Source organism: Dermacentor silvarum, chromosome 7 (assembly GCF_013339745.2).
Source record: "Dermacentor silvarum isolate Dsil-2018 chromosome 7, BIME_Dsil_1.4, whole genome shotgun sequence".
Lineage (NCBI taxonomy): Eukaryota > Metazoa > Arthropoda > Arachnida > Ixodida > Ixodidae > Dermacentor > Dermacentor silvarum.
The window spans coordinates 9,042,361-9,066,205 of NC_051160.1; the positions used below are offsets into that span (position 1 = coordinate 9,042,361).

Consider the following 23,845-nt stretch of genomic DNA (forward strand, 5'->3'; position numbering starts at 1 on the left):
ATTATTCATTCATTCAGAAGAGGCGGCTGCTCTTCAGCGGAACCATGAAGCTGAAAGAGTTTCAGTACAGTGAGGCAGATCTTGGGTACGACGTGGCGCCGAGCTGTGTGGGAAAGCTGACTCGTTTTGATCAGCTGTTGCAGTCCAAATGGAACGAGGCCATGACCAGCAGCCACTTCCGGTTCAAGCTGGAAAAACTGGAGACGAAAATACGAATTCTGAAAATACTGTCCTGAAACACTGCCCTGAAAATACGAATTCCTGGCACAGGTAAACTACTAATGGCAGCCAGAACTGTAGCCGAAGGAAGCATATTACGCCTACCACCGTAAAATTTTTACGGTGATAGGCAAAATTGAACCCGTGTCACACAGGTTCCTTAAGCACAGCAGCCTGATGCTTTAGCGAGCTGCACCATGAATACCCATGGGCACTGAGGCAATAATTCTCAGTGTTAGCATCTGGCAGCCACGCACAAGTAGGGGGATTTTGCGCAGGCACCGCTACAAAGCGCAATGCGTCCAGAGGGAAGTGCAAGAACGGAACCTGGCTGCAGTACACACCTTCTTCCTTCCACTGACGTCATTGCTTCATGATTCCATCGAAATCATGCTGTCAGCCCCCAGTTGTGGTCACGCCGTCGTCGTTATGCCATCATTGTCATACCGTAGTCGTCATTCCAGCTTCATCATCCCATTATTGTCATGCCGTTGTCATACACTCATCGTCATGCCTTCATCATCATCACACATTCATCGCCATCCTGTTGTCCTCAAGATGTCATCGTGACATTGCTCTTGTTATACCATTGTTATTTTTAAAAATTGTCATTCTGTCGGTGTCATTCCTTCATCACTCCATTGTGTCGTCATTGTGTTTTCGTCATAAAGTTCTCATGTCATCCTGGTCATGGCCGACCGTAGCGAGCGAGTGTCCTAGCAAAGTGGGTTCATCCCCGAGACAGTGTATGTCGCTTAACCAGAGGCAATGAAAATCTCGGAATGACCACTACAGATTGTAAATAAAGGTGTCTGCGGTATTACGGCGTGTCGCTACATTGCTTGAATACTTATCACATCAATATCGACAGTCATCGTGAGATGGGTGCCGCCCGTAATTTTTTAAAATTTTAGGTTATCAAGGTTTACACAATCTAGATTTGTAATGAATATATATAGGCAGTACTGTTGCCAGTACGAGGCCTGAAATAAACAGGATTGATCATGACTAAGCAGAAGTCTGGTTGTTTTAAAAAATATCCGTCTTGTTGAATCACATACACTTGCTCTTCTTTTACTTGGAGCACAGGCTTTACACTGAAGCAGCTGCAAGTTATCTGCCTCTGTCACATAGATATTATAGTCAAAATGTTGTCATAATGACAATGCATCCAACACGATGATACCTTCATTATATCCTATATTGTACATGCTGATATCGGTGGAAAAAAATGAATATATCATGCCAAGTTGCTCTTGTTGAGTGTTTTGACATTTTTGCTACCAGAAGAGGCATTTTAATTGCAACCAATGTTGTCTTTAACCTTATTTTCGTTTCATTACAGCTGTAGAATGCCTAGTGCAATAAAGCATGGGCAGCCAAATTATATTTATATTCATGTTTGACTGTATTAGCACACACTGATCCTTAAAGGTGCTCACAGTAGGTTCCTGTCTACGCAAAATATCAACCACTTGTGGAATGAATGCTGCGAGATTGTGGACTATCCAGCCAAAGGATTTGCTTCTCAAGTGACCAGGGAAGCCATCATTCAGTGGGTAAAATAAACTGTGTACGCTATTTGTGTACAAGCACAAATGTTTTATTTTATGCACAGTTATTATGTGCCATCTCATGAACAAGCATTCACATCATTTATTGTCAGTGGACATCTTGTAGCTTTGTTAAGAATGGTTTTCCTATGCAGCATCTAACATGAAGAACTTTTATATTATTAAAGAACATAACATTATTCCATTGATGGTTGTGCACCACTGTGCAACTGAAGCATTTTAAACAAAAGGTGAAAGAAATTTATGTTTAGACATATCTGCTCATTAGTGATATGTGTGATTTAGTGATTTCTGTATTTATTTATTTCACAATACTGCAGGCCAGATTGGCCCAAACAGGAGTGGAATATAATACAAAAAAAAAATGAATAAAATGAAGTTACCTGGTGTCTTCAAACCTGTAGTAGTAGTTACTTGTAACCGTGTGGATTAAAATGTGCTTTTTGGTAATTGAACATTTCAGTACTTATTTAAACTTTGGATTTCTTAAATAATAGATTGCTGACTTGCACAGTATATCACGCCAGAATGTAACATAACGAAAAGTAACACCATGTTTGGCTATAGGTGTGTAACAGGGGGCTAAGTGCGCTTTAGCCCCAAAGCTAAGCATGTTTGAATCATTTGCAATAGTGCCGCACACAGTGACAAATGTGGAAAGGAAGAATGCACCTTCTGGTTCATTTTCTGATGTGCGCATTTTATTTCAGCAGTGTATAGCACCTGAAAGCGAAAAATGGTCATCCACCTGGCTGTGGCACGAAGCTACAAAGGAGACTTATATGCATTTCTCAGCAAGAAAGTGTCATAGTGGAATAAAAATTAGTTCTGGTCCGGGATGGAGACAAATTTTTCTTCAACTATGGAGCTTTCTTTTTGAGAAACCCACATGGGTTTCCATTATAGCTTCGTGCTACACTCGAGTAGATGACAACTATTCTCTTTCATGAACTTTCTTCCACCTTGGGAGCTTCTGCTGAACTGATTTGCCATATTGTGTAGCACCTGTACCATGAATTTGTATACAAAGCTTGTATGCACTTAATTTTGTGTGATCCCACTTTGTAGCGGCTAAACGGCCGACTAAAAATTATTCCATCAACGAAATTCATCACAAAAGGCAATTTTGTGCTTTTTAAAATTTGTTTCATGGATATGATGGTGCTTAAACAGATGCTGTTAAAAACATCTTACAGCTCACAACCTGTTTGTTACAAGGGGGAGGAGCTTTCAATCAGACAACCTTGATCGTGTCCGGCAACCAGTGGTTCGTATATTCCTGTGGGTACGGCAGTATTGCTACGATAAGACTGCTCCTCAACTTTCCGTGCGAATTCTTACCGAGTGTCCCGTGTTGCACATATTAGGAAGTGTGAAGGTTGAGCCTGCATTCAGTGTTGCTCTCTGCAAGCTGTTGTGACATCTAATAAAAAAAGTTAGTTTTTTCTCTCTTTTTTTGTATCAGGTGAAAAGCGGAGAAAGAACACAAGGCAGGAAGCATTACAAACTTATTCTGTTCTTCCTTTTTTTTTTCTTTTCTCCCGGTATATGTAGATGAGGAGAAATATCTCGCCACAGTTGAAGTCTTCGTCTTGCAAGAGCTCCACAAGTTTTGCGACACTTTTGCAGAAGTGCGCTCCCAAGTGGTGGCGCTGAACAAAAACTGACACAGCAGCTTGTGTGCTAGTTCATCTAACAGCTGAAAGTCCTGTAAACTTGTCACTGGAATTTTTTTACTCGCAAGCAAAAAACTGACACAACAGCTTATATGCCAGTTCACGACAGCTGACAGTGCTGTAAACTTGTCACTGTCATTACTGTCATTATCATTGTCATTACTATCACTATCATGACTCGTACACACCATAGCAGCTTGTGTGCTAGTTCACAACAGCTGACAATGCTGTAAACTTTTCACTGTCATTTATTTTTTACTTGTGAGCAAAAACTGACACAGCAGCTTGTGTGCCTGTTCATCCAGCAGCTGACAGTCCTATGAACTTGTAATTGGCACTTCTTTGTTTTGCTCGTGAGGGCATGGCATTTCGTTGCCATTTAATAAAGTTTTGTTCCTGCAAGTAATGTCAAGGTCTTTGACAGTTCAAAGACAGGATTGCATGGTGCAATAGCTACACGTTTCTGTCTTGCTGTTTTTTTGTAACACTGTGAGATAAGATAAGGCAATACCATCACGGACAAAAAGCAGTGCAACCGGTAAAGTACTATTTTGTTCCACTGCATGCACATCCAGCTGTCAGAGATGTAGTAGGTAGGTAGATCCCAAACTCCGCAGAGCAGCCAAAACCATCCTACTATCGCACAATGTCGTAAAAACAGATATGAGAGCACACACTGTCTCACTGTTACCATGCAAACAATGAGTAATAAGACAGTATCAAACACAAAAAGTTGCTGATAAAGTATTTTGCTCCACTATATATCCAGCTGTCAGAGATAATGTAGGTCCCAAGCGAGAATACCAGCTGACATGTTATCATCATACGTTGTGTCAAAATATACGAAAGATGCATTCTAGCAAGCCCTAGGTTTGCTCCTATTTAATTTGTCTATGGTATAACATTACGGCTTTATTCCTCAAGGTCGAAGTCTCTTTATTCCCATTACCTATACACCAGCTGACTAACAAGCATGCATACAGTACAGCCCCTGTCACGGTTGTCTGCATGGCCCACTGTCAAGGAGAACACCAAATTAGTATTTTGGGACTGTAATACTGAGACTGTCACTTTTGGCAGGAAGGCCTTGGCAATGATTTTTTTGCCAATACAGGCCTACCTAGCGCACCACATCAAACACTTTTCCTTTTAAGTTTATGATGCATTAAAGTGACCATATTTTTCCGCCAATGCGTATAACCCGCACCCCAAATTACAAGAGCTTGGAAAAAAAAAATTGTAATCAGCGAGTGTAACTGCATACAACGCTCAAATCTTTACAAAAACAGACGCCATTTGCGGATCCACGACTTGTACACGTCGTATCTTTGGCAGACCATCGCGAGAACTGGCATCGCGCAGTCTAGGTCGCACTTCACAGCATCACAACTCACGACCAACAAATGCGAAAACGCCGCCCGCAGCCTCAATCACCACAAAATTTTGAGTAGACTGAAGCACAACAGTGAGCAAGAGCCCATAAACAAATTTTCTGTGCTGCTGGTATAGCGAAGAAATGTTGAATTTGCATTTCTGCGTGAAAATAACTGAATAATGGCACTTTGAAAATAAACTTGACTCTAGAGACGAACCAGTTTCCTTTCTTACAAGAACCAACTTTTCTTAGATTTGTCAACATCTGCCGTTTATGTCAAGGTTTTAAGCATATCTCACAACTATGCGAACTATTCACTTATTAGTCGACACTAATTACTATTCGCTTCGAAGCAAGAAATTGATATTTGCACCAGCCTACAAATAAGCTGTTGATGATGCTGAAACAAGTTGTCATTTTCTCACAATCCTCTGAACTGGTTCCTATGTGGATGTTATTTTCTGGTTTGAGAACGCAGCGATCTGTTGATAATGCCCAGCTTTGTGGCAATCTGTTGTTTGTATGTACTATATTCAAGGTGATGAATGCTACGGCTCACCCATATCAGTATATGCAAAGGTTGAAGAGTGTCAGCAAACAATAGATTGCTTCAATGTTTCATGAATTTCAATGTTTCAATGAATTGTTTCAATGTCCCCGAGTTTTGTAATGTCGATTAATTCACCCTCATGCTGCAATCTGCTAGCCTCCTCGTTAGCTCAGATGGCTGAGCAACCGTCCTCGAAAGGCAGTCCTGGGTTCGAGCCTCAGACCAGGACGAATTTTTCTTTCAACTGTGAAGCTTTGTTTCGGAGAAACCCGTAAGGGTTTTCTTTGTAGCTTTCTGCTCCACTCGGGAGGATGAGAATTCTTGTTCGCTTTCATGCACAGTTCACTTGCACAGTTTCACGCACAGTTCACTTTCAGTTGTTCACTTTCACGCACACAATCACTTTGGCAAGATTTCGTGTGACTCTCAACGGGCGTAGGTGACGGCATTCCTGGCACAGTTACAAATGAGCTCTCTCATCACATTTCCAGGGATGCAGTCCCTTGCAGACATTCGGTGCATCCGGTGCTTGATGCATCTGTTGCTAGTCACGAGAATGACCGAGAAGCACCTCTTCTGCATCTTTCAGCATACATACTGCTCCCACTCACCAACAAATCCATACAGTTCAGAGACAGCTGTAGGTCGCATTAGCCAGCCGGAAAAAAGAAGCAGCAGAACTCCCTTAATTAATAGCCTGTTTCTGACTGCCATCCATGCAGCGCAGACTGAATTGAAGCTTCATACGGAAAGATTATTATGGCACACTCTTCCTTTCTCTGGAAGATTGGCTGACACAAGCCGTAGCCTTCGCTGCAGCGCAAGTAACTGGTAAAAGGGGAGTATAGGAATCAGCAAGCACACAGCGTAAAATGTGAAGAAAAAAGAGGAAGTATTTACTTGTATGTACAAAAATTAAAAGACCAGGTGTTTTTCCAAGGACAGGAACAGTGGGACACTTCAGCGGTTCTTCACAGAGCTGGTCTGGAAGCTCGGGACATACTCCATCACGAAGGTCCTGCACCAAAAAGTGCAAAGATTACTTGACAATACTTTATTTTTCAATTAAACTGTACAGAATTTATTTGCCCCCAGCCTACACATATAGCAAAGAGACGAGTGTATTAGAAATGCAGAATTGCAAGATACTATATATGCTGCTACTATGAACAAAGCAGTAAAAAAAAAGGTATACTACTTCAACAATTCCTCCGGTTCCTGAACTCATTTACTGAACCAGCACCAGACTCTTGCAGTGAACACCACAATCTTCTCAAAAACATCTTTGCCATGCATACGTCATCATCTATGTTCCTTGCATGTTTCGACAAAACATCCGAGGACACCTAAGCACTTCTTAGCATTAATGTCGAATTGAATGCCACAGAGCGGTCCTTCGAGTTATGAACTTCTCGCGGGCAAGTGAGCGCATTGATACTCTTGGCATGTCTTGATTTGGCCTTACTGAGGTGCAGTTAGAATGCAGACGAGAGCTTGTGGGAACAAGGAACACGAGGATAACACAGGCGTTCAAGAGCGAGGGTGACGCTGCGATGGCATCGCTGCGATGCCACGTCACCCTCGCTGCCCTCTCCCCTCATGCAATACCGTGACAGCAGGTGTTGCCTTTCGCCCGCTCTGCTTTGTCGAGGCCCAAGCCAGCATCACGACCGCGCTCGTGACGTGGTGTCGAGCCAATGGGATGTTTCACTGCTACAGACGCTGCCAGCTTTTTCATTCAATGGGCCATATGATGCTTTTACATCAAAAACAGATGTTTCCTGTTAGTAAGAAACAGGGATGATGTTCTTTACCTTACATTACATGTATTTCAGAGGCCTGTTGTGGCCTCTGAAATACATACAGAAACCACAAATCTCAGAGTATGTTTGGGGCGCGAGACGCCACATAAATGACCAAATGCCAGAGCTACACAGTAGCTCAGTGGCTGGTGCATCCAACTCCTAACTGCAAGTTCCCACAGAGGCATGAGTTCAAATGTCAGTGGGTGCTGGGCAGAGTTCCGGTTTTCTCTTGCCACATGGTGAAATGGAGAGAGTGAAGATCAGAATGAGCAGAAGGCAGACATACCTTGCTCGATCAGCCATCTCGGATGCCTCCCACCTCGGACTGTACGGGTAGTCGGTGCAGGTAATGCTGTAGGGCCATCCGCAACTGGTGTGGTATGCCGACTGAAACGTCAGGGACGGCTTGTCTTGCGGGAACGTCCGCGGGATGGCAACTGCAGGAGAGGCAGGCATCTTGCACGATTGTCGCACAAATGTAGTTAAAAAGTGGCATAATTATCAACTGGGAAACTGGGTGCTCGGAACGGAAAGCACCTAGCAACAGATGCATTGCAGTCGAATCTCATTATAATGAAACTGCATCCTGCATGAAGCTGAAATGGGTAAGAAACATTCCAGGTCTACTTCATGATATCTGACAATTCACTATATCCCTTACACTGCAATATAAGGAATTATCGAATATAATGAAGCACATCTAAAATGTTTCTTGCCGATATCATTATATAATGAATACAAGCTTATAACGAATATTGGATATAATGTTATTTTCCTGTCAGATGTGACTTTGTTATGACAATATTCAACTGTAACATAAGCTGCATCTGAGACAGCCTTTCTCTTGATTGTTGGCACACAAGAGTTCAGTGGCTGGGAGTTCGGCACATGGCATAGCGATATGCTCGCTTTTCACAAGCTGATCGAATGAAGGGATGCAATTCCAACAGGAGCTTAGTCATAGAAGATGAAGTTGTGCAAAATATGTTCTTCCAATGGGTAAACGCTTGTGTAATGGTTAACAACTTAAAACCGATTATTGGCTATATTTCAAGGTGAGCCTACTTTGAACCAGAGCCTTTCTTAGTTTCGATGCTGTTTGGGCCACAGTTTGGAACAGTTATCAGAGTCACCAATGAAAAACTGCTCACTAAAGCATATCCAAGTTATATTTTCTTTAAAGACATGTGTACACCATGTATTATGCCTTATGTTTTGACGATGCTGGAATGTGAATAAGTTTATGAATACTATTATGTATGCAAACACTACTTAGCACACCACCTAAGCTATTACCAGCAGCAATTTAGCAGATGATGCTCTCCATCAAAATTGTTTGCTGGGTTACACTAACTGAAAAAAAAAAAAGTTCTCTTAACATATAAGACATTTCACAGACTGGCACTCTTTCTTGTATTCCTCGCTGCAAAATAAGATACTCACTGATCAGGATGAAAAAGAAGTCATCGTGCTCGAAGAGAAATGACAGACTTGCAAATCCCTCTGTGTCAAACTCCAAAAGGTTTCTGCAACATAAGCAAAGGGCAAGACAGTTTTGAGAAAAACAAAGTTGATTAAGCTATCAAAAACAAACGAGCTGTGAGATGAGATTGTCATAAGCTGGTATTAGAGGAATTCAGTACATGCTCCACCCACAAAACCGCACTGCCCCTGTGTTCTGTGCCTCTGTGCTCCAACAAAACATACTTCCCAAGGAACAGCAGTATTCAAAGAAGTTTGCCTCGGCTGCAATGTCACAAAAATGAGTGAACATAGTTGGGTGACATATCTGCGCAAATTATATTTCATTCAGGCAGCGGTGCATTTTCAACTGCATTCTTACATTGTCACCAACCTATAGGCTAGGGTTGCATCGAAACGCTTTCTTACTGAAGTTTTATCCTTTGTTTGTGTTCAAGTTCGTTTTATCAAAACAGCGTTCTCGAATTACGGCGAGTGCAATCGATGACATGCTGCTTCTGAGATCATGCTCAGTGCCTTGAATCAAGGCACTGAGCATGATCTCAGAAAATACTTTTCGAGAAAAACTAATACTATGTACTGCTTTTATTGTTACTTTGCTTCTAAAATTTTTGCATGCGAACCAAAACCATTAAGAACCGTTATGCTTGATTTTTTTTCATTCCGGGGCAGAACCGGAACGGAACTTTTTTTCAGTGAAACGAAACTAAAACCAGAACGAAAAACATTTTGTTCCGACATGCTGAATGCACCACACTTACCTCCTGTTGCAACCTTATTGGACAATAAAGGTACCTCAGGGATCATACCTAAAACTATAACATGTACTTGAGCCATGGGCTAGTGTACTGTGAGTCCCACACTACGAAGGCGCTTTTACCTTTTCTGCGGGACACTACTATTGAGATACTTCAATCCTGAATGTTTTGTGCCTATTGTGTGTCTTGTATGTATGATTTCATTTATCACCGCTCTAACCTGTTATAGCACGCAGCTTTCATTAAAGAGCTTCTCTCTTTTCTCCAGCAACAGGGCACTGGTGTGCCGCACAGATGCAACATGGCACCAGCACAGCATTCTGCGTAATGATGGTAGAAAGTGTTAAGTTTGTGCGATGCACGACCTATGAGGTCATTGAGTTTTGATGAGGTACTAGCTGCACACTACCGCCTTGCCTGGTACTAGCCGCCTTGCCATGGCGTAGAAGCATTGTGAGAGCTCAAAGTTTGCCACCTCTTGTAGCAATAACCCTTCACTGCAGATTTGGTGCACAGTTTGGACGCCTGCTCGCGTGCGCACAGATGCACGTAGGGATCGACTACAGTGCTCGTACGTTTCTCGATGATGCGGTAAAAGAATGACAATACCCACGAAGTGACCAAATAAACCATGACTCATGCAGCTGAACATCAATATAACAATCACGAATGTAACGAATTATCAGTGACAATGAAGCTCATCTAAAGTTCTTTTCTCACCAGCCGCAGCATGTAATGAATACATGCTGGTAATGAATATTTAATATAACAAAGGTATTTAGTGTCGAATGTGGCTTTGTTATAGTGAGGCTCAACTTGTATGCTGATTGTACTGATACTGACTGTAGCTCATGAGTGAGTGAGGCGATGCCTCCACTGGCATGTATTGACTGTCAGTGCAACAGGCTGTGGTGCTGGTGTGGTTTGTAATCTGCCGCAAGCTCAGCACTGTTGCATGTAACACTTGCTTGGCAACTTGTCAAAGAGCCATTGCATATATTTCTTTTTTTTTTCTTCAAGAAGGAAGGCTGTGCATGACACAAAAGTTCATTTGAGTACCTGTGAGATTTGCAATGGTCATCTAACCATGTGACTAAGGTGAGGAGCAATTGAATTCTGCATTCAACACAACGATCATACCTGCCGAAGAGGTTGAGGAAAGCAGCCACGTACTCCTTACGCTTGGCAAACGATGTTGACACCTGTTCAACCTGAAAAACAAAGAAAAAATGTCCAGACATGAAGATGTGAATGCAAACTGGAGAATGTGCCAATCACATAGGGAGACATAGTGTGAAACACAGATGTGCTTAAAGGAGTACTGACATATAATTTTACAAGTTGTAGAAACACTAACCACGTGCTTCTTGCACATGAAAGGATGACATTTAGCATGCATGAATGTTGGGAAGTGCTTGTCAAATATTGCAGTTTCATACTAAAGGTGATACTAAAATCGACTGGTACCGTTGGTCTCGAAATGATGGACCTGGAATCACTGACACTATTGTGACAGTCATGACACAGAGCAAGATTTACTGATGTATAGCAATAAGGCTATACTCGTGGACATCTTCCTGCAGAAATGTAGAGACAGCTGTGGAGGCAAAGTGCACACAAGTAAGAGCGCTCTTGAAGAACGTCTTGCATACTTACCCGCGTTAGTGTAAGCTGTGGAAGAGAAGACATAAACATCTTGTTTACGACAGCAAAATAAGACAAAATACACCAGTGAATTTGACTTGTTCTTTCTGCTCTTCTGCTGCTGATAGCGGGATAGCACGATGACCATGGCACCAACACCTCAAGAGTCCATATATTTCTATCGTGTAAGAGCTATGTACTCAATACCAAAATTCAGTGAGAAAAAATATATGTATTTTTAGATTTGTTACCTGTAGGCAACACTCTTCCACAAATGGTTAATAAAGTAATGGATCCAGTGTCACCTTCTTTTCAAGTAGCTCCTTGACCTGTGGCACATAATCCATTAGGCAGCTGTCCTTGTTGAATGCTGGGAGTTTCACCGCTAGTGAGCCACCAAGTGCCCTGTGGTCAAGCATAACAAAAAGAAAAAGGATGCCTCTCGTTACAATGGCCTCGTGTGAGCAACTTGCACTTGGTATCATTGTTTATGCTTCAATTGAAAACGAAAAGAGAGCTTTAGAAGTGCTGCAACTGATAGTTGGTGCAAGCTAGCCACCCTGCAAACAAAAAGAACCTGAGCCAAGTTTTTGTCATGTGCTTGTGCAATATTGCAGACTCTACCTTTTGGGCCCACTAATGTGCTTAGTGTCACGTTTCTGAAGCTCCTTAACCAATTCCTCTCTTTTTTTGTGTGTGTGAGCTGGAGGCAAGGATGCTGGTTGACTGATGCATATACAGCATGTCCTTTTTACACGAGACGTATCCAAAATTCGTTGGACATAAACTGGGCGCTAAAAATGGATGCCTTTTGTCACAATGGCTTCGTGTGAACAACTCTTATTTTGGCATCATTGTTAGTGTCCTAACTGAGAGAGAACAAGGATTAACCCTTTCAGTGTCACTGACATACTCGCACATTCTCCACTCTCCCCACTCTGATGTGCACACTAACACGAACTTGGCGAGCTCCATCTGTTGGTTATGCCATCTGTTGTACATTTCTAGAAGCGTATTTTCTCTTCTCTCTGGGTTTGCTCAATTTGGGTTTTTCGTTAGCGTGCAGTGGAACGCACCTCTTTGTTGGAGTGATTGCGCTGCAGTGGAGCACGTGTGTTCGCAGATTCCCACCTGCACCTGCATGGGCTGGCTCCCGAACTTTGTACACCGCTATGGCGGCGATTCTCAGTTAAAATATTCGCACTGCAGCACAAGGCCACCGTTCTAACGTGTTTTTGCCATCTGTCGTGTGTTTATATAAGCCCTTTTATTAAAAAATTTTTTTTTTCATCTCCCGCTGTACGGCGCCTCCTTTACAGCGACGAGGGTGCTCCTTCCGTCAGTGTGCTTTCTCCGGGATAGCTCTGCCCTCTGTCGTATCTCTTTCATCTTTGCTTTCTGATTCATCTGTTGCTCTCTTTGCTTTGTATGGTTGAGTTTGTATAAACGAAAGCGCTACTTTCTTGAGCATGGCCACGTGATCGCTTTGAGATCGCTGCTTGCACGGGACTTCCAACTCCTGATTGGAGTGGCGCTCTTCCGACTCTGAATACGAGCTAAGCTCGGACTCTGAAGATGACAGCTTGTGGTCCAAGGAAAAGTCAACTGCAACCGCTTGGGGTACTGACCATGATGTGGCGGTGCCATCGTAGAACGAGCGCTTGTTTATGAATCTGCTGCACATATTACTCCTTTTGTCAGATAGGAATATACGTAACATATTAAGAGTTCATTTTCCATTATCCGTGTCATTTTTTTCCCCTTCTGCATAATCAAAAATAAACTGTTTATTTTACAATATCGCACAAAAAAACCCGACACTGGGGGTGTGTTACCTCCTAGAAGCTTGACACTGAAAGGGTTAATGACAGGGAGTTTGAGAAATACTGCACTAATCTAAGCACGAATCCGCACGAATACTGCACGAATCTAAGCCAAGTTCGAGTTCTATGGTTCTGCAATGCAATGGGTGTGCTAAGATGCTTGTGTCACATGTGTCTAAATCTCCCTAATGACTTTTTGGGGGATGCTGGAAGCAAAGGATTTTGCTTGACAAATAAATATATTAGCATGTATTTTTCCCATGAGATATCCAAAACACGCAGGACATAAGCCTGGTGCCTCTTGTCATAATTTCCTAGTGCGAGCAACTCCTCATTTTGGTATCATTAGTTATGTCATAACTGAGATAAAAGGGAGAGTTTCACAATAGAGAGTTCTATAGTATATGGCAGTAGGCTGGCAGTACTCCTGCAATAAATTATAGATAAGTACACATCCGAAAGTCAGCACGCACTATCCATACCAAGTTTGGTTACTGTGCTTGTGCAATAGTATTACTATCATTTGGGTGCACTATGGTGCTTGTGTTACTTGCTTCTAAAACTCCGTAACAGCATTTTTTTTTTTTTTTGCTGCATGTGTGCTGGAAATAAGGATTTTGCTTGACTTACGCACATAACAGCACATCTTTCTTACATGAAACATGTGGGACATAAACTGGATGCTATTTTTCAAGCCGATGGCCTGAAAGAAATGACGAGACTCTGCTCAGGACAATTTCTACACGAAAACAGTTCAGGAAAGTGTAGGTAAAGTGACAGGGTGATGTAAAAGAAACTCGCTACATCAATACTGTGAACCAGTGTCAATATGAAGGGAAACAGCTGATCATAATTCAAACTAGTACTACTGCTAAAGTAATAGTTGTAGCACGACTTGGTGATGTGTGCTAATCATTAGTTCTTATGTTCAAGAAAGCATCACATGGTATGCTTTCAATTCGCTGCGGGAAGCCGGAGCACTTACCAGTTTGGAATGCAAATCGGGTCTTCCCTTTCATATTTGTCCACTGTGTGCATGACAAGCTACCCCCCGTCACTGGCAAGAACAATGCAGAGACATCATCGAGAAAACACTTAAATACTTACTCAACACGTGGAGACAGAAATAGCTGAGGCAATATGCGGCTCCCCTCCGGACTTTGGAACGTGACTTGGAGGATGGCCATGTCTTCGGAGAGGTTCTCCTTTTTGGGGAAGAAGTGCAGTTCCACCACTAAGCACGGTATTGATTGATACACTGTTCAACAAGTCACGTCCTAAACACTTTTTTTTTTAGATTGAGAACAGTGCTAACCAACAGGACAAGAATATAAAGAAACAGTGCTGTGCCTTCCTTACTTGTCCGGTTAGTTTGTGCTGTTTTCATTCTAAATACTATTGACCACCAACTAGTCCAACATCAAGCTCTCTCAATCAAGCGCATTTAAAAAGATATCTCCTTTTGACTGTACTGCATTTATTGGCATAAATTAATTTAATTATGGGGTTTTATGTGCCAAAACTACTATTTGATTATGAGACACACCATAGTGAAGGACTCCGGATTCATTTGGACCACCTGGGGTTCTTTAATGTGCCCCCAATGCACAGGACATGGGCATTTTTGCATTACGCCCCCATAGAAATGCGGCCACCGTCGTCAGGATATGATCCCACAACCTCGTGCTTAGCAGCGCAACACCATAGCTGCTAAGCCACCACGGTGGGTTATTTACTAGCATAAAGTCTACTGGTGTGCACCTCAACTTAGGAGCTCAGAAATCCAGAAGAAACAAAGGCGTTTTATAGATGGGAATTTGTGTCAATGCATGTAAGATAGCAGGCTAAGTTCAGTGATGGCAACAGCTAAAGTAAAAAATATATATATTTTTTAAATTCTGGGGTTGTACATGCCAAAGCCACAACATGATTATGAGGCACACCGCAGTGGGGGACTGCATACTAATTTAGTCCACCTGGGGTTGTTTAATATGCACCTAAATATAAGTACACAGTTTTTGTTTTGTTTTTGCGTTTCATCCCCATCGAAATGTGGCCACCGAAAACTCGAGCCGAGCAACGCAATGCCACAGCCACCGAGTTACCACTGCAGGTGCAACAAAAAGTAGACAATGTTTTCCTAGCGGGTCATCAGCAACTGCATATACTGATAACAGTAACAGCGCAGTACATGGTGTGGCAGCAGTAAGCTTTGCTCATGCTAGGTCTGCACTCTGTTCAAATTTCAGAAGAGGAATGTGGGTCTTACATGAGCAAATGCGGTACATTAAGTAACACAGCCATTTTATGAAACACTGAAGAATGTGTTGTCACCTGCTCTTGCTGATACTGGCTGACAGTTTGTAACACAAAGCATAGTTTGCTACTGCAGCAACATAACTGGAGAGCTGGCTCACAAGTCAGAGAAGTTAAATAAACTATGAAACTTGATGCACACAATGCCATAGCATGTAAACATTGGACAAAACAGCAATCACGAGACAGCAAGAACTACCTTTGCGAACACGGGAGGGAGTTTGGAGAAGTCAATGGGCAACGTGATCCAGAACCTTACTGGACTGCCAGGATTCTGTAACGGAATCGGGGAAAGCTTGTTCACTACACTGCACCTGCAACAGCGACTTGTTCGCTTCTATGGAGCAATGACAGAGTGGCACATTACCTTCTTGTTGAGGTGCACCTGTATGTTTGACTCGGCAATGTCGGACTGGTGGACTAGGGAGGAGTACTCGAACTGCAACCTCGGCGAATCGTCGAGCATTGACACCTGGTGCTTGCGGTACTGCTCCAACAACTCCTGGATTACGTTTGTCAGCGCTTCGTCGTCTTCGGAGTCCCAGTCGCAGAGGCTCTTTTGAAGACAACGAGCAGTTACATGGGAGAATTAAGCAAAGGTAAATCACTCATTCAATCAACCATTATTAAGAGTTAACAGTGGTAACACATTGGGGAATATGCAGGAGCAGGTCCCAATGTTACAGACTGAAGGCGGGACCTCCTGTTGTTAATACATTAAGAAAGGTAATAAAGCCCACACAGAATAAATATTTAAATCAAGACGTTCACAGTTACAAAAACCACATCATACAATCTGATGCTGTTTCGACAAACGATAAGAAAGGCTAGGAGGGAATGAGGTTACTCATACAATGAATTCGATAACGCACGAAACTGTCGGACTTCAGCTAAATCCTTGGAATCTTTGCATAAAAACAGGCTTTTTTTTTTTTTTCTCGTTTAATTAGCAACTAGGAACGTAACTATACAAACGAGGCAAACTTACGGGCACTTCCTCTATGTTTGGCAGGAATGATGTATCGTCGAAGATAAAATCTGGCGGAAGATCTGGCTTGTGTGCTTGAAAAATTACTTCCCCTGAAAAAAAGACCAACATGCGCGTACGAGTATCAGTGATGAACAATTAATAACACGCCAGCATAAAGAAAACTCGCCGCACTGATTGCATCTACGAGGATAAATAAATAAACGCACATGTCACGGTCTGACCGGCGTAGGGCAGGGATATCTTGAACCTGTCACATAGCTGCTTGGTTCCATCCTTTGGACCCCTACGAATGCAAGAACACGGGTTAAAAAAAAAAAAATCTAACTTTGCATGAACAGCGTTCTCATTAGTAACGCACACCAATGGACCAACAAATGCAGTGCGTTGTGACACTCTTGCGAACCCACGCATTGCAGGTTTAGTACGTTAGGTAGTACGCCCATTTACCCGTGGCTAGCGCTGACCAGGCGGATCGGGTGCGGTGTCGTCAGATTTTGCATCGTATGTTCGAGAAGATTCTTCAGGTAGCAGCGAACTCGAGGCGCGAACACAGTGTCCATTTTCAGTTCCGTCGACGAGACCGACCCCTTCGAGATATCCGAACCCTCCTCGGCACACAGCTCGCTCGCTCCTGTGTTTACCTTCCTCTACGTTTCCGTCTGCTTGCTCAAATCGAGTACGAAGCCAGTGGACAAACCGACCTGTATCCAGCCAGTATCCGACCTATCTTGCTAGCTATTAGTCGAAAGAAGATGGAGCCGAGCCGAGCCACACGGGAACCATGTGCGCGCTGTTTGTAGATTTTGCCTCCAATGTGTGAAACAGATCGTGATCTTGTGCGATTTCATGTGGACGTTTTGGGTTGTCTGTTGTAATGACTAGGACATTGGGATCCGTTCTGACACATGGAGCATGCTACAGGACCAATTGCTGCAAAGCGAAAAACTATCGCAGGTACGGTTCTGTCTTCTTCTACTCGATAGAAAATCCCCCGTAGTTCTCACGAAAAATAAATTTGTATTGGGATTTGGTGACATTGTTACCGCATAGTGTGTATCCGTAGCGCGCTGTAATCGCCTCTTGAGCCAGTCTTACTAGTACATCACGGCGAAGGAACTAGCTCATACACTGCACCGGCTGACTTTTTCTGTGCGCTTTACAGATGCAGACGAAAAACTGGTGAAGAAGCCAAAGCCAGATGACACAAGTCTGTCATCGGCAATGAATTCGTCAAACTCAAAATTACAGCTACGGCCTGTACTGGCAGATGAATACCTCCGGAAGGTTGTCACAGGTATAGTCATCCTATAGACAGCCGACACGTCGCGTTCCTGCGAGCCCAACCAATGTAAATCGTTCAACTTTTGCTTTCCGCAGTCTCTGTCTATGTCGGACAAATCATCGATCGCAAAGAGACGTCACGGCTTGTGAAGTGAGTGAAGCGGAGTCTTTATGACCTGTGTAGAGTCTTATTCGAGATTGCATAATTCTGTTTTTTTTTTTTTTTTTTTTTTTTTTTTTTGCTAGATGGCTATCCCAGATGGTGCCCTTGGGCGAGCTGCAGCACCTTAAGAGAGTGCGCAGCACAGAAACAGGTTTGTTGATTAGGTTTGTTGTTACATCAACAGTTATGTTGACGTAACCGTGACATTGTTCATACTGTGCGCCTGTCGCTGGTCTGTGCTCTTAGGAATGCAGATTATACTTCGCCCACGCAGACAAGACGACTCGGACAGCGTGAAGACCATCGAAGATGTACTAGATGCCGACCCATCCCTCACCGAAGGTCTGTCCAAGGATGTGATAGAAGTGGATGTACCTCAGCACGCACCGCTGACAAGATGCCAGTTTGAAGCATCAAACTCGCTTTGGCCAACGCAGTTCCACGAAGACAAGCTGTACGTCACATGCTGTGTTGCATCTACCAAGCAGGACTTGATGCATCCATCATGTTTTCTTGCAGGATTGCAAGGATTCTTGGTGACAACTTCTTTACGGCTAAGGACAAGGAAGACATGGAAGGATACATGAGGTTGGCTATCGAAGCTGCTCAGAAAGGCCTGGTAACAACTTTCACTTGTCCCGTCTGCCATAGTAGCAAAAACATTGTTACAGCGAAGCTGTATACCTCTACCAGCCAAGGAAGTTTTCGTGTCGTTGGCGTAAGCAAAAAAAACGCCAGGCAAAAAATTCAATACAAACAGCATATCTCCTTTGAAATCAGGCATACAGCATACAGCTCAGCACTCGTTTTCAAAAGAAAAACCACAAAACAAGCATCAAAACCACATGATAAATGATAAGGCGCGTGTGAACAATGGGAACACCCTCCGACGCGTTCCGGTAAAGATTAGGTTTGCAGCTGCTTTGAAAGGGGTTGACGTCATTCAAAACCCTCGTGTGAAGTGCAAGCCATATAATGTATGCTAATGACGTCTGCAAATAATGCGAAGCATGTTCCTTCTCCCGCGTGTGTTTCCCGGTAAAGATTACGGTTGCGTAAGCTACTCCGAGTGGTAAAGTACCCAACAGCATAGAAATCACGCAGTGACGTCACTACGGTCTAACTCATTCAGTTCATCCCAGGCTACCATGGGTACACCACGGAAAGTAAAGGCACCAGAAGAACAGCATGAATATAATGTCGTGAAGTAATAAAGGGCGTGGTTAAGTACATTTCACTTGTCTCTGGTTTCGCTCTTTGTAGAGCCAGGTGTGTTAATTCAAGTGATGTCACAGTGGGTAATCGTTGTGGGTGTCGTTTACAGCTTCGCTGCCCAACCACCTTCACAGCGTAGAATGGAGCCACAGTTCTTTTAATGTTCCTCATGCTTTGGTCAAGACAGGTGTTGGAGTTGTTGTCGTCAACCCGGACACATCGACACCGCTAGTCATAGCGACTGGAGACAAGAATCATCCTTTGAAGCATGCCGTGATGGTTGCAGTGGACATGGTCGCTAGGCATCAAGGTGGAGGAGCATGGCCGCTGATGGCCGAAAGTGAGTTGTGCACTTAGCCAATGATGGAGGACTGCCATTAAGTGTGCTGGTTTCTTTTCAAGAGAGGCAGTATGGTTCCTTTCCGGCAAACTAGTTCAAATGAGCACTTGCCCCTGCACAAGAAAGCTTGGGGAAGTCTCGTGAATGACTGCAGTGTATAAACAGAGAAAAAAAAATTAAGAAAAGCAGTACATTTGTTTACACAGCAAGGCAACTTGCATGTGACATCTAACATTGTGGAGACCTGTGCAATGCAGCCCGGTTCTCACAAAACCTGACCACATGCTTTCACAATGCACTGCATTGGTTGGGCTGTGTTGACCTGGCCAGACAGAGACGGCCAGCAACAGGGTTTCCTCAATCAAACAGAGTTTCGTCATTTGTTTTGAAGGATTCAGTTATCAGGATACGAGTATCCATAATTCATACATGACTGCACTGCATGGCAAAATGGAAATTCCTAATTTCTTAAGTTGCACGTACTTAATCCACTTAGACAGGCTATGCTTCTTTCAGACTTACTATAGTTTTTTCTTTCCTGCAGACATTCTCTGTGAAGTTGCACCGCAAGATCTGGAAGTAGACAAAAAAGCACCTTACCTTTGCACTGGCTACGACTTCTACATCACTCACGAACCGTGCACAATGTGAGTGGACCGATGGTTTATTTCGATGGGGCAGTGCACTGAGCTTTTGAGTATAAATGTCAGCCCCCATATACGATCTGGATGTCTTCAGCTCGCCACGAGTGATCGTCACTTTTTTGATTATGAGAAAGGTGATCTTATCCTCATTGTGGGTATTTCGGCACTTTCAGAATGGGCTTGTGACGAACACAGGCTGTCACAGGGTGCTTTTCCTTCCACAACAGATGGCAGTAACTGCTCTATTGTCTGCCCCATTATAATGAGCGAAATGTTTTTGTGCTATAATTGGCAGTAGGTGATCCCTGTGCGCAGGGGGTCACGCTGTTTGCGTGAGAGAAAAGGCCCATAATTGTACTGTTGTTTTATAAAAAATTAACCCTTAAAAGTGTTAATAATGCTTGGGAGCTGCTTGTGGAATGTGGCAAGGAAGGCACACGCTACAGGTACAGTCAACCCCAAAAGTTTACGGACCACGGGATCTTGGAAAACGTTCAATTCCCGAGCAGGCCTGTAGCAGTAGCCAGTAAAACTGCATACGATAATGTTGTTTGCATATTTTAGTCGAGGCCCGAAATGCAAATACCAGGCTGCATTGTGAAGCTGCAGGGATATTCAGCTTTTCCTCAGATTTCATGGTTTGTAATATTTTGTAGTTGAATATACCTACAGGTCTGCCTTCATTGTCCTGCACTGTTAGTGCTTTTCCGACTGATTGCTGACCTGTTTTTGCTATGTGGGGAGCTATTTGGCTGCCGGCGCTTTTGCATGCCTGTATACTGCATAACTTTTCTATGAAGATGTTGGGGAAATCTGTGAAGACTACCCGCTGTGCTGGCTCAGTGGCTATGATGTTCTCCTGGCAAGCGCAAGTTCGATTCCCAGCTGTGACGGCCGCATACCAATGGGGACAGAAAGAAAGCTTGTGTACTGTGCTTTGGGTGCACACTAAAAAAAAACTTCAGGTGGTTGAAATCAATCCGGAGACTTCCACTATGGCATCCCACGTAGCTTGCTCTTAGGCTTTGGAATGTTAATCCATGCAATTAAATTTAAGATGACTATGGTATAGGAAAGAGAGTGAAAATTGTGTCAGAAGATCATTACTGGCACTGCCTAATAAATAGCACTGCATGAATATTCTGATTTCTGCATGCAAATCTAACGGTATTTCTTATTTGACAGTTTGGGAATCTGACATACGAGGTTGTCATTTATCGGCAATTCCGAATTAAACACCCCACTAGCCATGTTAACTGTTTAATGACAGCACATATAAATATCCCCCCCCCCCCAAATGTTAATCTTCTATCTAAATGTGCATAACACATTGAGAATGAGCATAATCAACAAAAAGAAAACGTAATTTTCAGAATCTTTTTGAGCAATAGGGGAGTAACACCAGGCAGAAAGCTGGAAGTGGCTTCACTCCAAGCCTTCATTTGGGATTTGTACAGACAGCTCTCGTCATATGTGAACCATTTTTATTTGCGTTACGTCACTTGTGTGACACCACTGCATCCGGAGATCTTGCACTGGTGTGTCTCCTCTAATTGCGTTTACGAAAGACAGCCAGTCACGTCCCAGACTTCTTCCTGGTCCTGTGTTGCTGCTCTAAACCAACAAATGACGCTTGCTGCCTTTTATTCAGTGTTGGCTGAAATCGTTTAGCAAGAAACTTTTTGCTCAATACTGAAACTCGGCAAAAGCTTTCTGGCATGTTTCCTGTAGGCAACTCTCCGCTATAAAGGGTTGACACATCGCGACAGTTGTGATCTGACAGTTGCCTGTATGTGGTGTGCGTCTTTCAAATTTGTGCACTTCTAAACTTGCTTTACATTTCCGGATTCTCCTTAGGTGTGCCATGGCACTGGTCCACTCGAGAGTGCGCCGCGTCTTCTACGGGCACCCCACGTCACACGGTGCCTTGGGTTCGCTCCGAAAGTTGCACGTTCAACCTGGCCTCAATCACCACTTTCAGGTGTGGTGCGGACTACTACAGGAAGAGTGCGCCGCTCTCTCTGACAACATTGCGGACAACTGTAAGAAAGCCGCCACACCAAGTGCAACTACAGTCAACGACCACTGAAATCTTCAGCCTGACAGATCACGTTCTTGTTCCAGTAAAAAGAATGAGAACACATTTTCTTTCATGTTAAGTTTGGCTTTTATTTTTTTTCACGAGACACGAAGCCTTCTTCCTATTCGAGTCCCACGACGTTTTTAAGTAGAGTCCCACACTTTTAGAACTCGAGACAAGTACACTTTACAAAGCACGGTATTGTTCATTCTCCTTTGAAGGCAAAGCAACGGTCCACTCTTCCAGAGTAGACTCAAGTAAAAAAAAAACAGCATACTTTCACTGAACATTTTCTTCACATTACAACAGCACATTGTATATTCAGCGCTATAGTATTTCGTAAGCCTTTCTAACAAAAGGCAGACGCATCTATCTATACACAGTCCGGAGCAATTGCGGTAATAAAAAAAGTTGCACCAACCCCGAGCGATATAAACTGGCCGTGGCATCACTCTCGTCAATCCACACCCAAAGCCTTGCACAACACAGCTGCTACATGTTACGTTTGTACCACTGTTCTTCTATGTTCTGAGGACCAGGTGTCCACCAGAAATTTTTAGTTGCCCTTATTATTAGCTCTGGAAAACCTCCCTACACTCAAAATGACAGTGTCGTCAGTGCATCCGTGGCAACTCGTGCAAAAACAAGGCACTGTTTTTGTGAGTATAGCTTCATAATACATATAAGTATGTATACATATACATATATATATAAAATATATAACTATGATGACGGGAAAAAAAAACAGTGGGACGGGGTAAACTATACACAAGGTGCTTGTACACAAAGACCTGGACATTGTCGTGACTTGTCGGTTTGCAAAACTGCGCGCGTTTGGAGAACGACAAAAAGACATTTCTTTACGACTAACAACTGAAGCTGCACGTCAACACTTTTGAGCGAGTTTACGATGCCACAGTGTGATTTGCATCTTGTCGAGCAGAACGTGGCTGCTTGTGAAACAAAGAAGGATGAAGGCACATAGAATGAAAAGAACTGAACTTGTACGAAGGAACACATAAAAGTGCATCTGACTCGACGACCGAACAACTTAAGTGTCGCCACCGCGACGAACTGCCATTGGACGTACTTGTGGCGGTGTAAGTTAAAATGTGCAGTTCCTGGGTTCCAGAAAGCTAAAAGTAAAATAAAATCATTGAAGGCAGGAAATGTTCTAAGTTATAAATGTCAAAATTTTAAGCTAAAAGCTGCCATAGCACCACAGGGTAGACAAGAAAATGTCAAAATTGCACAGTGGTAAGATCAAGAGGTACAAGACTGGGCATTTTGTCGTACATAGTTCCCACAGACTTATTTGCTGCAAGGCGTCCGTTTTGTTTCTCTCTCTCTCTCTTTTTTTTTTGGTGATCTTGACTCTATATACCCCTTTGATTAGCTTTTCGTGTTTTGCATGCCAGTTTAAACACAACTTCGAGACGTCATCTCGAGCCCTAAGCAGACTTTGGGGCCGCGACTGCACCGGCTTCAGCGCTTCCGGAAGAGGGACAGCACGCCTTTCTTGCGATCGCGGGACTTTTTGTCGCCGTAGTCGCCCTCCGACGAGCCTTCTGACGACGGTACCCTTTGGTGTCGGTGGTCCAAGGTCGCCGAGTACTGCTGCAAGTTGCTGGCTAGGTTTGCCGGAGGATTCCCACTTCCGGGCAGCGACGCGTGCCGGGCCACTGTGGCGCCTGATGGGGTGTCACCTCGTGGGTGGTACGTCTGTGGAGACAGTGTTTTGAAAAGGTAGCAGTTAGGGTGAGTTGCTGGTGAATTTTGATGGTAAATATCCTCCCGATGCTCGAAGATGACACAAGGATGTAATCATTTTTGAAGTCGATTATTAAATGTGAAAAAGCAATTTTTCGCTTAAATACCACAGTTCAATGCTGAAGGCAGTATCTCTGTT

The 23,845-nt window shown here is 43.4% G+C and overlaps 3 protein-coding genes across 5 annotated transcripts in view; 2 read left to right on the plus strand and 1 right to left on the minus strand.

Moving 5' to 3' along the window:
- LOC119457516 (GDP-D-glucose phosphorylase 1) overlaps window positions 1-3,507 on the plus strand; it is a 28,215-nt gene extending 24,708 nt beyond the window's left edge. The window contains exon 13 of the mRNA XM_049670145.1: window positions 3,415-3,507. Within this exon, the coding sequence (XP_049526102.1) occupies window positions 3,415-3,460 (46 nt within the window). The 3' untranslated portion in view covers window positions 3,461-3,507. The remainder of the gene's footprint in view (window positions 1-3,414) is intronic.
- LOC119457514 (BRISC and BRCA1-A complex member 2) lies at window positions 2-16,890 on the minus strand. Of its 3 annotated transcripts, none has more exons than XR_007467708.1 (12): window positions 16,661-16,890; window positions 16,420-16,496; window positions 16,211-16,302; window positions 15,590-15,778; window positions 15,422-15,496; window positions 14,014-14,108; window positions 11,389-11,488; window positions 10,580-10,650; window positions 8,643-8,725; window positions 7,486-7,636; window positions 6,295-6,412; window positions 2-197 (listed from the first exon to the last, which is right to left on the minus strand). XR_007467708.1 is itself a non-coding variant. In XM_037719104.2 (11 exons), the coding sequence occupies exons 1-11, from the start codon at window positions 16,771-16,773 to the stop codon at window positions 6,355-6,357; spliced, it is 1,107 nt and encodes a 368-aa protein (XP_037575032.1). In that variant the 5' UTR covers window positions 16,774-16,890; the 3' UTR covers window positions 6,268-6,354. The 3 variants fall into 3 exon arrangements, 1 of the variants encoding a protein (XP_037575032.1); XR_007467707.1 differs by having other exon boundaries at window positions 14,014-14,111; XM_037719104.2 differs by lacking the exon at window positions 2-197 and having other exon boundaries at window positions 6,268-6,412; window positions 14,014-14,111.
- A 67-nt stretch (window positions 16,891-16,957) lies between these two features.
- Window positions 16,958-22,257, plus strand: LOC119457515 (probable inactive tRNA-specific adenosine deaminase-like protein 3). The gene is made up of 9 exons (XM_037719106.2): window positions 16,958-17,167; window positions 17,376-17,507; window positions 17,591-17,645; window positions 17,741-17,808; window positions 17,904-18,111; window positions 18,177-18,276; window positions 19,056-19,212; window positions 19,757-19,859; window positions 21,714-22,257. The coding sequence occupies exons 1-9, from the start codon at window positions 17,119-17,121 to the stop codon at window positions 21,943-21,945; spliced, it is 1,104 nt and encodes a 367-aa protein (XP_037575034.1). The 5' UTR covers window positions 16,958-17,118; the 3' UTR covers window positions 21,946-22,257.
- The last annotated feature ends 1,588 nt before the right edge of the window (window positions 22,258-23,845 follow it).